General features: G+C 41.1%; 1 protein-coding gene across 5 annotated transcripts in view; it reads left to right on the top strand.

The window, feature by feature from the left end:
- Positions 1-16791, top strand: part of CFAP61 (cilia and flagella associated protein 61) — a 295450-nt gene that overhangs the window by 99113 nt on the left and 179546 nt on the right. For all 5 annotated transcript variants that reach the window (XM_070485505.1, XM_014855816.3, XM_070485506.1 and 2 more), the window contains 4 exons: positions 4361-4435; positions 9009-9187; positions 10980-11019; positions 13658-13797. In XM_070485505.1, coding sequence (XP_070341606.1) covers positions 4361-4435; positions 9009-9187; positions 10980-11019; positions 13658-13797 — 434 coding nt within the window. The remainder of the gene's footprint in view (positions 1-4360; positions 4436-9008; positions 9188-10979; positions 11020-13657; positions 13798-16791) is intronic.

Here is a 16791-nt window from a genome sequence, read left to right as displayed (position 1 = left end):
TCCTTCTGGCAAAGATGGAGTAACAAAGACTGGATTTACTCTTCTGCCTGAAACAACTAAAAAGTGGCCAAAATACATGAAATAACAGCTCGTCAGGTAACAAAGGATAGGGATACCTGAGAGGTGGGAAACAAGCCAGGTAGATCTTCCAATTGCCCTGGCCTACTGTCTTGAGAGAGTTCCAGCCCAGTTCTCCCGCACAGGGCAGGAGAAACCAGTGGGAGCCCACTGGACCTCCTGAGTTGAGGAGACAGATCTGTAAGTCCATGGAGACTAAAGCCACTAAGGTTTGTAGGACAGAGTGCTAGAGAGGAGAGAGCTGCACAGAGAGAGATGTTAGACACTAGCAGATGGTTGCTTTGTGTATTCAGGTGAATACTGATCAGCACATGCATAGGAGGAAACTACTGAAGGTCAGGCTGAAGAAAGAACCTCCCAAAAGGATTAGAGTTAACAGTGCCCAGTGTTTGTACAAGGCTGGGAATAATATGTGTTCTCATCAGCCATACAGGAGAACCTTATGTGAGGAGACTCACAAGGCATTGGGAGAGTGCACAGAAGACTCTTGCATCAGTGGTGGGGACTAATTAGTTCTGGAGAGAGCCCTGCTCCAGTCCTGTCTAACAAATCTTTAGAGCAAGAACCAAAAGGATCAAACTGCTTCCCAAGTAACTTAACTGAGTCCCAGAACAAAGTTCAAGAATATTTGTAGGAAAACAAAATTATCCAGCACTCGACTAGGTTAAATCACAAAATTTGGAATCCAATAAAAGATTACCAGGTGCTCAAAAAACTGGGAATTTATGATGCATAATGTGGAGATAACTCAGTAAATCGAAACCAACGCAGATCTGAAGCAGATGTTAGAATTAGTAGACAAGAACATTAAAACAGTTATTATATAAGTTCCAAAGGTTAAGGACAGACACAGAAGACTTAAAAGCACCTCAAATAAAACTTCTAGAGATAAAAACTACAATTCATGAGTTGAAAAATACACTGGAAGGATTAGCCATAGATTAGACACTGCAGAAAAAAGGTTAGTGAGCTGGAAACAGAAATGAGAATTTAAAAAAAAGTATCATTGTATCAGTGAGCTATGGGATAACTTCAAGAACCTAATATGTGTGTAATGGGAGTCCATAAATAAGAGGGGAGAGAGGTTGAAACAGGAAGAAATATTTCAAGAAATAATGACTAAAAAATTCTAAATTTTATGAAAACAATAACCCACAAATGGAAGTTCAACGAACAGCAAGCCCAAGAAACATGAATAAAACTATACCAAAGCTCATCATAATCAAGTAGTGGAAAACAGCGATGGGAAGAAAATCTTAAAACCAGCCAGAGGGAAAAAAAAGAGAAGTTTGGGAACAGAGGAAACAACGCAAGCAAGAGGACAGTGGAGTCACATCTTTAAAGAACTGGAAGAAAATAAACTGTCAACCTAGAATTTTATACCCAATGAATATCTTTCAAAAGTAAAGGTGAAATAAAGACTTTTACCTACATATAAAAGGTGAAAGAATTCATTACCAGCAGACCCATGCTACAAGAAATGTTAAAGGAATCCCTTCAGGCAGAAGGAAAATGATACCAGATGGAAATCTGGATCTACACAGAGGAATGAAGAGCATTGGAAATGTAACTAAATGGGTAAATGTATAAGATTTTGTTCTGATTATTTATATCTCTTTAAAAATAATTGACTGCTTACATAAAATAAAAACAACATAGCATGGGCCTTATAACATATGTATAAATAAACTATATGACAAGAATAGCACAAAGACCAAGAGGGGAGAAATGTAAGTATGCTATTTTAAGGTTCTTATACTGTACCTGAAGTGGCATAATATCACCTGAAGATAGACTGTGATAAGTTAAAGACATCTACTGTAAACTCTACAAAAGCACTAAAGTTATAAATCAAATTCAGAGAATTATATCTAATAAGCCTACAGAAAAGATTAAGTGGAATCATCAAAATATACAATTAATCCAAAAGAAGGCAATAAGAGAGGAAAAAAGAAATAAAGAACAGCGGAGACAAATAGAAAACAAATAGCAAGATGACAGACTTAAACCTAACCATATCAATAATTACATTAAATGTAAATGGTTTAAACATCCCAATTAAAGAACATACAAAGCAGATATAGATTGGATAAAAAAGCAAGACTCAGTTATATGTGCATTACAAAAATGTGCTTTAAATATAAAGATACAATAAGTTCAAATTAAAAGGATGCAAACAGATACTCCATGCTAACACTAATTAAGAGAAAGCTGGAGTGGCTTTACTCATTTCAGACAAAGTGGATTTCAGAATAGGGACCATTACCAGGGATAACAAAGTTCAAGAGGACACAACAATCCTGAATATTTATGTACCTAATAGTAGAACTTCAAAACACATGACACAAAAATTGATAGAACTATAAAGACAAATAAATAAATAAGCTATCTTTGGAGATTTTAACATCCCTCCCTTAATAATTGATAGAAGGTGTAGACAGAAAATCAAGAGGAATATAGGAGATTTTAAGAATGCTATTGACCAATTTGACCTAACTGATACTTATAGAGCACTCTGCCAACAACAGCAGAATACACATTCTACTTATGTGCATATGGAACATTTACCAAGGTAGACCATACTCTGGGCTACAAAATAAGTCTTAATAAATTTAAAATGATTCATTTCTCTAAAGTATGTTTTCCCACAGCAAAAGACATTACAAGAAAATAAAACTACAGATCAATAGCTCTCATGAACATTGATAGAAAAATTCTAATAAAAATTTTAGTAAATTGAATCAATATATAAAAAGGACAATACATCATGACCAAGTAGGATTTATTCTGAGAATGCAAGGTTGGTTTAACATAAGGAAATTAATCAATGTGATTCACCATATTAACAAACTGAAAAGAATACCTATATGTTTATCTCATAAATTCAGGAAAGACATTTGAAAATTCAGTATTCATTCCTCATAAAAACTCTCAGAAAGTTAGGAATAGAAGAGAGCTTCAATTTGATAGAGGTTATTTTTGAAAAACCTATAGCTAACATCATATTTAATGGCAAAAGACTGAATGCTTTTCCACCAAGGTCGGGAACAAGACAAGAATGTCTGCTCTTACCACTTATATTCAAAATTATACTGGAGGTTCAAGCCAGTGCAAAGACAAGAAAAGAAATAAAATGCATGCAGATTGGAAAGGAAGAATTAAAACTATCTTTTATTCGTAGATAACAAAATTGTCTAGAATCTACAAAACAGCTACTAGAACTGATAATTTAGCAAGTTATTAAACATATGCAAAATTAATATGCAAAGTTCAATTTTATCTCTATATAATATTAATGAGTGGTCAGAAATTGAAATAAATACCACTTATAGTAGTACAAATATACAAAATACTTAGAGATAAATCTGACAAAAATATTCAAGGTGTATACACTGAAAACTGCAAAACATTTCTGAGAGAAATGAAATAAGACCTAAATGGATATCCCATGTTTGTGGTGTCAGAGACTTGATGTCATCAAGATGTCAATTCTTCCCAAATTGCTCAATTCAATCCCAGTCATAATTTCAGGTGGAATTTTTATAGAAATTGAAAAGTTGATTCCAAAATTCATGTGGAAATAGAAAGGACCTAGAATACCCAAAATAACTTTAGAAAAAGAACAAAGTTGTCGGATTAATACTACTGTAGGATTAAAACTTATTATAAAGTTCTCATAATTAAGAAAGTGTAGTAATGGTGTCAAGGTCAACAAATAGATTAATGGAACGGAATAGAAGATCCAGAAGTAGGATCAGCATGTGATCTATAGTGACCCAAAGCAGGTCATTGTTTGCCTGTGTTTGGCAGAGTGGCACAGGGTGGGAGGGAGGGGCACATAGAAACACGCAAGCTTTTGGAAGTGATGTGTATATTCATTATTTTTATTGTGATATTTTTAGGAGTGCATACATAGGTCAAAACTTTTTAACAGGGATACTTTAAATATACACAGTTTACTGTATGTATCAGTTATACCTCAATAAAGCAGTTAAAAAACCCTACTGCATCTTTTAAAAGTTACACAGAAGGAAAGGAATAGTGGAGTAATAACTGACATCTGCAGAGAATTAGGAGTTGCCAGCACTGTGCTGGGCATCTTCTCTCTATCCACCTCTCCTTATTTTATCCTCATAACAACCTTATGGGGTAGGAGCTGTGCTTAGCCCCTTTTTACAGATGAGGAAACTGAGGCTCCTTAACTTTCCCCATGCTACACAGCCAGGCTCTGAACTATTGTGCGTGTTAATTACTTCTCATGTCTTGTCATTGTCATTCGCAGGGAAAAATCCCAGAAGAATCTGCAGCTGAGGAACTTTTATCAACAGTCCAAAGTGGAAATACTAGTGAAATGGAGGTAGGGCTTGCACAAGGCCTCGCATGGCAGATTTCGTTGGCCCCCAGGCGGTTCTCTCCTCACCGCCTGAGTCTTTCTGTGCCCTCCCCCTCTCCAGATGTCCTTGTCTCTCCAGCAGTTCATATATGCCATCTTCTCTGGAACCTCCACAAAGCCTCCCTCGATTAACTCTCACTCTACTGTGACTAATCTTTTATTTTTATCTCCCTTGCACAAGTGGGACCTAGAAGTTATACTTTGTACATCAATTATTTGCAACCATTTCAGTAAATAGAGTTTTTCTCTTCCCATTGTCCAGAGGGAAAACATGTTGGAAGGGCAAAACATTTGTAAGAGTTTTCTCCTACTATGTGTATCATATACACATATGTACACTCATATACACACCTGTATGTATTGTATATCATTCATGTGCATTGCAGGTTCCAGTAACTGCTCCCTTCTATTTCAGATTCAGGCTGAGGGGTGGTAGCATCTTCCACTAGTTGCTAACCCTGGGCCACTTCCTCAGCCTTTGTTTGTTTCCTTTCACCCTGCCCACACCTTCACACATGGTCCTTGTTAAACATGCATTGTCCACTCCATTGGAGTGAGCTGTCTGTTTCCTCCTAGAACCTGAGGATTCAGGTAGAGATTGGCAGGGCTCTGTGGATGCTGATCTGGATTTTGAACTTTTCTTAAGGATCAGAGGAAGGCTTTGAAGGTTTTAAGTGGGAGGTTGTCACTATCAGACTTCCCATTCCCCAATGATGAGCACAGTTCTGAACTTTCAGTGGATTCCCACGTGCCTCTTGTTGGTAGGTCAACTGATTCAACGTGAGTCAGCCTGAGAAGTCTAGAGAACCCTTGAGGGGGGAAACAGGGAGAGGAGGTTGAGTCATCTCCATGGAGGTCCTGGGAAAAATTCACTGAACCCTAATCCTAGACATTAGAGATCCGAGAGAGAGACAGATCACTGTCCCCTTCTCTCCAGATTCCGACCAATTAAGAAGGCTACACTGAAGTCAGCTAGGGATAAAAATACCACTTTATTCACTGAAGCTGAACTGGAGAACAAAGCTTGGACCTGTAACTCAATGGATTTCCTATTTCCCCTACTGAATTAGATGTACCTACCTGGCTGTTGGTAAGCCTCACCCTTGGGGCAGGGTCTGTCCTCCCAGGCCAAGTGCTGGAGGAGAGGAGGATGCATGTAGGCTAGAAGCAGGATGTGCTGCTAGAGAGAGAGTGCTTAGCAGGCACAGGGTCCATTTTCTGAATCTCACTTTAGTGTGTGCTGTGGGGCCCCTACCCACATCCCTCTGGCACTGCTCATTCCTCAGCACTGTGAGGACAGGGACTTCAAGTGCCCAGTCTTTTTCGAGTGCTGTGCCTACAGGCAAGTCATAATCTTTGGGGAGCAGCCATCAGCCAATGACTGAAGACATTTGGAGAATCAGTCCCCTAGCTCCTTTGCCTCTTAACGTGGCACAACTCCGATTGTGTCCCCACAGTCTCCCAGAGATCTCAGCGGGACTGGGTCCAGTGGTACCCACTTGTTAACCATTCTGCGTTGGTGTCCTTCTCTTCCTTGCCTCACTTCCCCACTCCCCTCGTGGAATTTCCTGGCATCACTCCCAAGTAAACTTAGCTCACGGCTTGCTTCTGGGGAACAGACGTCAGGGTGCTCACTGCTTAGCCCTGGGGAAGAGAGAGCGAGGCACGCAGCAGAGGGGAGCAGCTTTCTCTCAGTATTTCTAAGAGGGTAGCTGTTCTTTAGGGACCCAAACAAGTATGTAGAGAGGGGACAGGATGATCCCTGCTGCAGTAGATGTACTGGAACCCCAGAGGGCATCTGGATCAACAAGGTGGATTGATCTCCCACGTTTATCTCCTCTGGAAAAAAACACTGAAATGACAGTAAAGGAATAAGAAGGGCACAAATGCACAAGGACGAGACGGGGGAGGAGATACGGGAAGAGGAGCACTTTAAAAATGTTTAGAAAGAAGAAAATCGATGGGGGAGTTTACACTGGCTTAGCACAGCAGAGAAAGGTGAAAGTCAGACGCCATTATGAGGCAAGGGACCAGAGAAAAATGTATGACTTCTCCACGTATATCCACAGAAAGCTGAGGGCTTGGAGCTTCTGCGGAGGCGGTGGAGGACCAGGCTGAAAGGACGGGTCTGTTTGAAAGCCTGCTGTGGAGAGTTGGGACTCTAGATTCCCTGCAGACGGCACTTATTGCCAACAATATGGCAAGTGAAACAACCAGATGACTATTCCCTGGAGAGATCAGACAGAAGCAGCTCCAAGTCCAGGTTCAGCCTGCACTGTAGGAGGTTGCGTAATGGAGAAAGACAGAGAATAGATGAATAAGTGGAAGTCTCCATTTCAAATGGAGGAACCCCTGCCCTCTCCTCCTGCCTTGTCTCCAAATACTAGAAGCCAGGTCTTTGTATTAGTTTTTTATTGCTGCTATAACAAATTATCACAAACTTAGTGGCTCAAAACAACATAAATTTATTATTTTACAGTTCTAGGGGTCAGAAACCCAAAACAGGTCTTAAAGTGCTAAGATCTAGGTGCAGGCAGGGTCCTGTTCCTTCTGGAGACCCTAGGAGAAAATCTGTTCCTTTGCCTTTGCCATCTTCCAGAAGCCACTTGCATTCCTTGGCACGTGGCCTCTTTCTGCATCTTCAAAGCTGGTAGTATAGCATCTTCCAATCTCTCTCTGACTCTGACCTTTCTGCCTCCCTCTTATAAGGACCCTTATGATTACATTGGGCCTACTCAGATAATCCAAGATAATCTCCTTGTCTCAAAATCCTTAATTTAATGACATCTGCAAATTCCCTTTTGCCTTGTAAAGTAACATTCACAAGCTCTGGGGATTAGGCCACGTACACCATTTGGGGCCACTGTTCTGCCTATCGTAGTCCGTCAAGCAGGAGATTGGAGAACTTAATTCCCCCCAAAACCTGACAGGCCCAAAGGAAAGGCCTCCAGATAGTCACTCAATGAAATGCTGTGTCTGCCCCATCAGTGCACGCAGTGCCCCAGTTAGCCAGTGCCTGTTGAGTTTTGCTCCCTACCAAGCACTGTCAACTTTAGGAAGCTAGAAATGTGCTCCAGTGATAAAAGAGCTTAAACCAGGAACAAAGAAAACAACAAAAAGACCTAGAATTTAAGAAACGGAGCTGCAAAGCCAGAAAGCAAGTGGTACAGCAGGCAGGTTGAGCAAGGCTGGACCAGAGAAGGGCGAGAAAAAAAACAAAGTCATAGATTGTCTCAAATTCCTGGTTGCTTGAAAAATAATATTGATAAACACTTGGCACATCTGACAAAGCATGTGAAAAAATTAGGAAACCAAGCAAATCAAAACAAAGTGCACAAATGAGAACATAGTCATATTACATTTCTTTGCTCAGCAACAATGATACATACATATTCATAATAATGTAAATACCTACTGATTTAACCCTGAATTGTCCTGTAATTATATTGAGGGGTTGGTAGAACGGATATGGGGAAGAGGGTTACATCTACCCAGCACATCAGTATCCAACAGGACATTTAAAAAACTGATGAATTAAGAAATAACAGCATAAGCATATATTCAGAAATATAGAGGTAAATACCAAAACAAATGAGCAAGTTGAAAGTGCTAGTCAATGGGGAGAGGGACTTGGGGGTGCAGAGGACTCCTGATTTTCTTTGTAAGTTTTTAGTGTGAATATTATTTTAATTTTTACTATATGCATGTATTACTTTGATTTAGAAGAACTCTGAGAAGGATCTCAGGATGAATCATCTTCCTCAAACTGAGGAACATCTTCTTAGATGCCCCTAAAATGAGACTGGAAGGACTCAGTGCTAACTTCCTGGGTGGCTGTGGGCTTGGACCTCCCCGGGCTCCACCTCACCACAAAACTGCCCAAAAAGTCCCAAGATCCAAAAATTCTTGTAGCACAAAGTCATAATGAAAACACTTTTGGGGACAGAGGTATTTTGCTTATGGAATTAATATGTCACACTTCCATGCTCTAACCTCTACCCAGTGATGCAGTTAAAATATGGATCCTTGGGGCTGGCCTGGTGGTGTAGTGGTTAAGTTTGCACGTTCTGCCTTGGTGGCCTGGAGTTCATGGGTTCGGATCCTGGGCGCAGACCTAGCATCATTCGTCAAGCCGTGCTGTGGCGGCGTCCCACGTAAAGTAGAGGAAGATGGGCAGAGATGTTAGCTCAGCGACAATCTTCCTCAAACAGAAAGAGGAGGATTGACAACAGATGTTAGCTCGGGACCAATCTTCCTCACCCACACACACACAAATATGGGTCCTATATCAAAGGCCATCTGAAACCATTCATTTTCTGACTTCCGAGTGAAAACTTGTTTCAATCCTTTTATCAATCTTGAATATTTCATTAAGAACATCCTCTTAAAACTAGGTCTGGCTGAGGACGATTTGTTTCAGGTGAGACAGTTACCTCTGTCCTAGGAACAGGACAGCGTAGAGATGACACATCCACTCTGTTAAATTACAGACAATGAATAGGATCACCATTTGGTTCCTCCTCTCTCCTTGCTCTAGGACATGGAAAAACTGAGTCAGGTGTCCACTGTGATTGATACAGATTACTATATCAGCAATATGAGTTTGGCGTCCATCTCGCCACCAGAGGAGACTAGCCACTTCCGCCCCATCTACAGGGGAGCCTCAGCCGCTTTTTGTATTCAGCTGTTTTGTATTGATGAGATGCACGAAGCAAGGCAAGTACTGTCTGCATGTTGTCTGTCACGGTAAGACTTTCTCATAGCATTAGTGGCTCAACATTTTCATCTTGCAGAGCCAGTGGTTTCCAAACCTGGCTGTACATGATAATCTCCTGGGGAGTTTTTTAAAAGCACAGATTCCTGGGCCCCATTCCCAGAGATTCCAGCCCATAAAATTTGGCTAAGGCTGGCAGAACTAGGCTGCCCAGGTCTGGCTCACCTATGTAACAGTTGGGGATATGGAAAATTATCACTCATGTAACCATATGCTGCTCCCCATTCTCTCAAGTTTGCGTTGTTGGGGGACTTTGGATTTAGGTTGCTGCTTGTCTGTAGTCTTTTGGTTGTAAGTAACAGAAAATTCAACTGAAACTGGTTTTGAAAAAATGGAATAATTGGCTCACATAAGGAGGATAAGTCCAGTGGTAGGACTGATTTTCAGTATGGCTTGATCCAGGACTTAGATAACCCAATCAAGGACCAGGTTTCTCTCTCTGCCTCCCAGCTCTGATTCCCTGCTGCTGGCCCTGTTCTCTGAGGAGCGTCCCCATCGGGGGCCGAGAGAGTGGACAGTGGGCTCGGGCTCTGCAGCAAAGGCTAGTGAGGAGGACAGTGTGGAGGACAGCTTTCCAGCCAGAGCCCCTTTGGGCCTGATGGGGTTGTGCGCTCATTCCTGAGCTGATGGCACGGGCTAGCCTGGCCATGATGACAGTTTAGTCCCTTTCCTCATGCTCCCACCTCAACCTGGGGTTGGAGGCTCACCCAAACATAATCTGAGAGGGAGATTAGTGACACACTGCACAATAATCCAGGCCAGCTGCTGGAAGGAGGAGGCGTGGTGGGTGCCGGGTAGACAAAGCCCAGGTGCCCACCAGACCACTCAGTCCCCTCACTTCCTGTCCCTCCAGAGCACCGTGTGTTCAGTGCTTGCTGCCCCCTGTGATCTGGATGTGGGCTCCTGCCCTCAATGCCCAGATTGCACATCTCCTTTAGGATGCCCACCTACTCCACCATTTTGTCCGCAGAACCATCTTGAAGAGGAAAAGATTGGCCCATCTTGATAGACTGGAATGTTCTGGAGTACCTTTTAGAAGACCAAGAGCACTGCTGGACATTTCCTTGTTAGAGGGTGTATTTAAACACATTCCCAGTCTCGCAGCTTAGCTTAGAACCATGTTTTACTTGTACTTTTTTCCTCTTAAGTTTTTGATTTCATTGGAAATCTTGGAGGTTGGAAAAGGAAATATTTTTTATTCTAATTATATTGTAGATGTCTAAAAAGCCTGTAAACGCTTCCAGATTTCTTGTGTATATTTATTTTCCCCTGTGCATTCAGATACGATTGTGCTTAGAAAGTGATTTTTGAATTTTCAAATGAAATTCGATGATCAAATATAGTTTGCCTGTGAATATACATCTGCAGCTGGTCAGAAAATCTTCTGCATGTAAAAGAGAAGAAGATGAGAGTAGCTTATAATGTGCCCTTGCCTCCCCCCAGCTCTTCCGAAAAGGAAGGAGGGGATCATGTCCACAGAATGACCATCTTGCTTTTTGAATGTGCAGAGGTTATCAATTGCTATAATAGTACCTTCAGTTCTAGAAACATACTTTATTACTGACACTGAAGCTTATGACTTCCACAACCGATAAATGCTCAGCTAGACACAAATTCAGACTGTAGGTGGCTAATCACTGCCCGAGGGGGAGAGAGCCATAAATCTCTTTAAATATACACCGATGCTGCATTTGCTTGCAGATCAGTGACTGTGCTTACTGTCTTGTTTTATAGGTCGCTGGACTTTATGAATTTTGTTTTCAGTCTTTTTCCTGTAAGTACGTGCTGAATTTTGAGTAGTATAATTGGTTTTGTAAGCTAGAAAAATCATATAAAAGTAAATGCCATATTCATTGTCCAAACATTAAAGTGCTATGAATGTTGAGGTTTGAACTCCTTCTCTGCTCTGAAAATAGGGTTGAATAACATGTCATGAACTCTTAAAAATAGAAAGTATTGTCATTTTCGATAATTTTTCTGTCATGCTGTTTCAATAGTTTTCTTTCAATGCATGATTTCTTTTAGAGATAGCTTTACCAGTGTTTTATTAGGATCAAATTATTACTAGAATGCTGGTAGTACATGAAAATGTCAGAAATTATACTAAAGTGAATTAGACTGTTCTCTTACTTTATGGCTTTTGTTGACTCAAAGAATTCTGAAACCATTATATTGCTTTCTGAGGGTAGGAAAGTGGGAGCTTGTGGTTGATTTTCTGATTGGCATTGCCTGACACAGTGCTTGATGTGTAGCAGGTCAGTTCCTCTGGTGAACGGGCCCAGCAAACATTCAAGTGCAGTCAAGCTGCGCCCCGTTCAGAGTGTCCCGGCCTCTTCCTCCATTCTGGTTTCATCGCTAAGGTCAAGGGTTGGGGATTCTAACCAACCTCTTATCACTTTATTGGAGGGAAGAAAGTGGGGAGGGAATACAGTTGAGGAACAAAATGGATTTTGACAAAGACTTTTTCCATGGCTGGCCTATCAGTTCTGTAAAGTCAACAACTATGCTGCTTCTGGGGGCTAATTACAAGCAAAATACCTATTGTCTTATTTTTCCTTGATACTCTATAAACTGAGGCAAAAAATAAATATGGTTTAATTATGTTGCTGAAAGCTATGTGATCATAGATTGTACTTCCGCATTTTGTTAATGTAATGAAGGCCATTGTAGTTTTTTGGATTAACTTTAAGCCATTATCGTAAGGCAAGATAGATGGCCCTGAGGTAGAATTTACAAGGCTGCTTTCCCTCAGAGATGTCCCAAAGTAACCTCACTAAGTTTAATTCATTCCTATTTTGAAGTCCAAGTAAAGGTAGATCTTCGGCGTTACAAAAAGCAAAGCTGGCTTTACAAAGGTAAAAGACATGTTTACTTTTTAATTCTATTTTATATGGGTAGACAGGAAAAAAATACCTCCATTGCTTCATTCTTAATCCTTCAAATCCAAGTTGAAGCAACTCATTATAGTCTCCTCCTCCCAAAGGAAGCCCACCGAGACTTGGCACCCAATCCTTATTTTCAGCTTGAGTATTTTGACAACCTGACTATAAAGTTCCCCGAAAGGAGCTGTATTATTTTGCTAGAAAGAAGGAAGGTAAGGTTGAACAATGATTCACTCCTTTGGGTTGCAGAAATGTCCCCAGGGTTTTGGATTAGCACAAGTAATGCCTTCACAGGGTTCAGGAGGAGGCGAGGTCCCAAAGGGACAAATTAGCTCTGGGAAGAGCAGGCTGTTTCTGCAGGCACCTGGCAGAGGGTCAAGTGGGATGTGTGGAGCAGAGGCGGTCTAGGGCAGCACTGTCGGGTAGACATTGAATGCGAGCTGTATAAATAATTCTAAATGTTCCGACAGCCACAGTAAAAAAAAGTAAAAAGGAGCAGGTGAAATTAATTTTAAAAACTATATTTTATTCAACTCAGTACATCCAAAATGTAATCATTTCAACATGTAATTAGTATGGAAAATTATTAATGAGATATTTTACATTTGTTTTTCTCAGTTTTTGAAGTCCAGTGTAATTTACACTTACAGCCCCTCTCAATAGAGGCACTAAATTTTCATCAGAAATACTTGATCTGCATTTGGATTTCATAACGTTTACAGCTGAATAAGTAGATTCATATACCCAAGTTGTTCCAAACATTCATAAAACTTTTCCAATACCTGAATTGAGTATCAGTGTTTAAATTTCAAGTAATTAAAGTGAAATAAAAGTTAAAATTCAGATCCCCAGTCTCACTAGCCACATTCCAAATGCTCAGTGGCCAGATGTGGCGACTGGCCACCGTAGTGCTCAGCGTAGATCTGGAGGTAAGTGGCTGCCACTGGGACACGCGGATCCTCCCGTGTCTGCTATTTAAACCCACTACCCAGGTTAAACATGTCCTTAGACCTGTTCACCCAAATGGGATCACGTCATGATAAAACACACAGACATCTGTTCATGTAGAGCCACAGGATTTTAGAGCAGAAAAGGCCTGGAGCAGCACCCTCTCATCTCACGGAGGAGGGGACTGTGGCTGACACAGTATCACTTAGTAAGCCCATGGCTTTTGCTGCGACATCATGCTGTCTCATTTACTCCTGGATGCAAGTGAATTTGCAAATGCAAATGTCCTTAGTTTAAGAATCTACTTCCCCAAAGACCTATACGGAGTGGGTCCCATTGTTCACAATACTCATTTATTCAGGCTTCAGTCAGACTTGCAGATATTTTCTCCTTTTTCTTGCAGTTGCTTATCCGCTTGAATTTTATATGATTGTTTTCCAAATCCTAGGAAAGTTTAACTTGAATCACCTCTCATTTACACATTCTGCTCCTGTTTTCTTTAGTGCTTTACAGCGGGAATTTGTTTAGCGATAAGTGATTTCTGATTCTCTTTCCACGTGTCCTGGTCTCCAATCATGTTAGGACAAGAACTTCTGCATCATTTCTGTGCCGCATCTCACCCCTGAGTTTGTCCTCATCCAGAACTTCGTGAAACTGATCCCCTTCAACAACTGCACCCTGGAGCAGGATCTCTACGTCTTCCACCGGGCTGGGTTGCTCAAGTAAGCAGACTCACGTTTGGCCAAAAGACAATCCGCAAAGTTAAAAAAAGAGAAGGGAATAAAGAGCTCCCTTCCATTTTAATTTAATGATTTACTTTGAAAATTGTCTTACTGGTGGAGGGCTTGATCAACTGATTTTAACCAGTATTTTTAGGGAAAGAGTCATATTGAAAAGTTACTTGTCCAGTAGTATTAGAACATAATATAACCCCACAATAATCAAAACAATACCATGTTGACAGAGTCTATGGATGGAACAAAGTAACACAAGAAAGAGTTCCACCACAGACCCCAATATAGTAAGAATTGAGTGTGTGTGAAGGTGTGTATAAACATACATGTATGACAATATTTGTGTTACACCAGTGGCAAGGGAAAGGATTATTCTGTAAGTGGGGTGGGACAAAATAAAGATAGAGACGTTCTTCATTTTCTACAGTAAAATAGATTCCAAGGTGATTGAAGAGTGAAATGTAAATACTGAAAACATAAGAAATTAGAAAATATGTCTACAGTACTAGGTTCTGTGCCAGATTCTGCAAATACGACAGTGAACAACATACAGATGTGTTCCCTGTCTTTTCAAAGCTTATCAACACTCACATAATTGTAAACCTGTGGCCGTGATGGGCGTACCAGCAATGGGCAGGTGGTACCATGAATATGTGTCGTCAGGAGGTTGAGCCCAGCCAGAGGAAGCTTTCCTGAGGAAGAACGTTGAGTTAGCAAGAATGAGACATCACTTTTGATCAATTGGCAAGAATTAAAACATAGAAAGCTTCAATTCTAATGAGACAAATGTAGCACTGGTCAGGATGTAATGGATGTGAAGTTTCAAAGGACGGTTTGGCCAGAACACTAAAGTAGTTCATATCTTTTAACCCTTTAATTCCACTCCTAGAAATATATTCTAAGACACTTGTTGCAGAGATGCAAACAAAAATTTATGTATGAGGATTGAAGAATATTGGAAATACTCTAAATGTCCAACAGTAGGAGAATGTTTGAATATTCATGGTACCTATATGAAGGAATCTATACATTAACAATTCATTTAAAGAATAGTTAATGATTGGAAAATGCCCAGAAATGTAATGTTAGGCTAAAAACATATCAATATATAAAACAGCACTTAAATATGACCTAAATTTCTAAAGGAAGAAAAACATGTGAATAAAATAGACTAAGAGGAGACATGCAGATGTAGCGGGTACTGTGGTGCGCCACCCAGACCCCTCTCATTCAGGACCGAAGAACTCAGTTCCCAACTGCGAGACATGCAAGTGCCAACAGCTCGAAGCTGGGTCCCCCACAAAATAGATTGTGCAGGACTGAAGAGAAGGGCTTTGCCTGAGGTCTGCCCCTCCCAAGGGCAGCCTCCATCCAATGACTGGTCTGGGTGTGGGGAGAGGGAGGAGAGGCAGTATAAAGGGCCAGCAGCTCCCTGCTGCAAGGAGGGGCAACTCGGAGGAGGCTTCCCAGGGCCAGAACTCCCCCTGGAATCAGCTGGGCGTTTGCGGTGACCCCATTGCTTGCAGCCCCACTTCTCCCTCTGCCTCGTCCTGCTTCCCCACAGATGTGGAGGGTCTCAAGAGCCCACACTGATAAGCCTCCAGCATGCAGATCTCTGTGCAAGGCTGCCTCCCAGGGAAGCTGGCCTGCAGCGCTGGAGATGGTCAATGGTTGCCTGTGGGCGGCAGCAGGAGCATCATGGATGATCTTTAATTTCCTTCCTGACATTGCCTAAATTTTGGAATTTTTCTATACCAGGCTTGAATACTGACTGGGATTCCTTTGCTGGCAAGTAGTATAAACCTGTAAAACTGGCTTAAGTCACTGGAGAATTTATTAGTGCATACAGTGAAGTGAAGAATCCAAGGGCAATGCTGGTTTCCTCCGTGGTTTAATCAGAAAGCCAGCCCTGCCGGATCTGTCTCTGAGACGGTAGCCCTGTCTCAGACCTGTGCTCCCTCAGTGGCTGCAGGATGGGTGAAGTGGCTTTACACCTTTTATCACTCCAAGTCCAATAGGAAAAGAGTAGTGGGTATGCTTCTTTTCAAAAGCCTGGACACAGAAGTCTATTTGCATCTCATTGGCTCAGGGTGGATCCTGTGCGGACCTTGAACCCATCACTGGGCCAAAGACTGCTGGTTGGCATTGTTTATGTCTGTTCCCAAAGCTCAGGAGTTGGTTGGGGAGGGATGCATTGCCAGACAAAGATCTGGGAGCATTGCTGGAGAAATGAGCAATGGAGCTGCTTCCCATAGCTATGTTTCAGGACAGGACCATCTTGATCAAAAGGAAGTATATCTCTTATAGGAATAATATCAATAGCTTGCATTTTCTATAATTTAACTTTTTCAAGCTGTCTTACACATATAGTCTTATTCTTACAAAATATTATGAAGCTTATCAAACTGTGCATTTTAAATGGGGGCAATTTTATTGTGTGTAAATCAGACCTGAGTAAAGTTTCTACAAAATCTTACAACATAGGGATTAGTAGAGTAGTTTCAGAGAGCTTTCTCTATAATTGACATTTTAGTCTTTTAAGTGAACCTTTGAGAAGCATCCTAAATGATCACTTTATAAGTGGAGACTAATTAAATGAGTTTTGGCATATTCATTCAGAATATTACTCGGCAGATTTTGAAAAAATAAAAACAGATCTATATATGTCCTGTATGGAATGATGTCTTGGATGGTGAGAAGAGCAAGGAGCCAAACAGTAACAGTAATAGTGATAACAGTAATGATAGCTAACATTCATGGAGGGTTCATAGTGTTCCAAGCACTTTCTTGATCACTTTCCATATATCAATATTCACAGTGACTTTATTAGCGAGCTACCATTATTATCATCCCTATTTTACAGATAAGGAAATAGACTCAGAGAGGTTAAGTAACTAGTCCAAAGGGCACACAGCAGAAAGTGGCAGAACTAGAATTGGAACTGAGGCAGTTAGCTACCAGAGCGAACTTATAACCACCTCA

Source organism: Equus asinus, chromosome 15 (genome assembly GCF_041296235.1).
Source record: "Equus asinus isolate D_3611 breed Donkey chromosome 15, EquAss-T2T_v2, whole genome shotgun sequence".
NCBI classification, from domain to species: Eukaryota; Metazoa; Chordata; class Mammalia; order Perissodactyla; family Equidae; genus Equus; species Equus asinus.
This window is presented reverse-complemented; position numbering and strand designations above follow the sequence as displayed.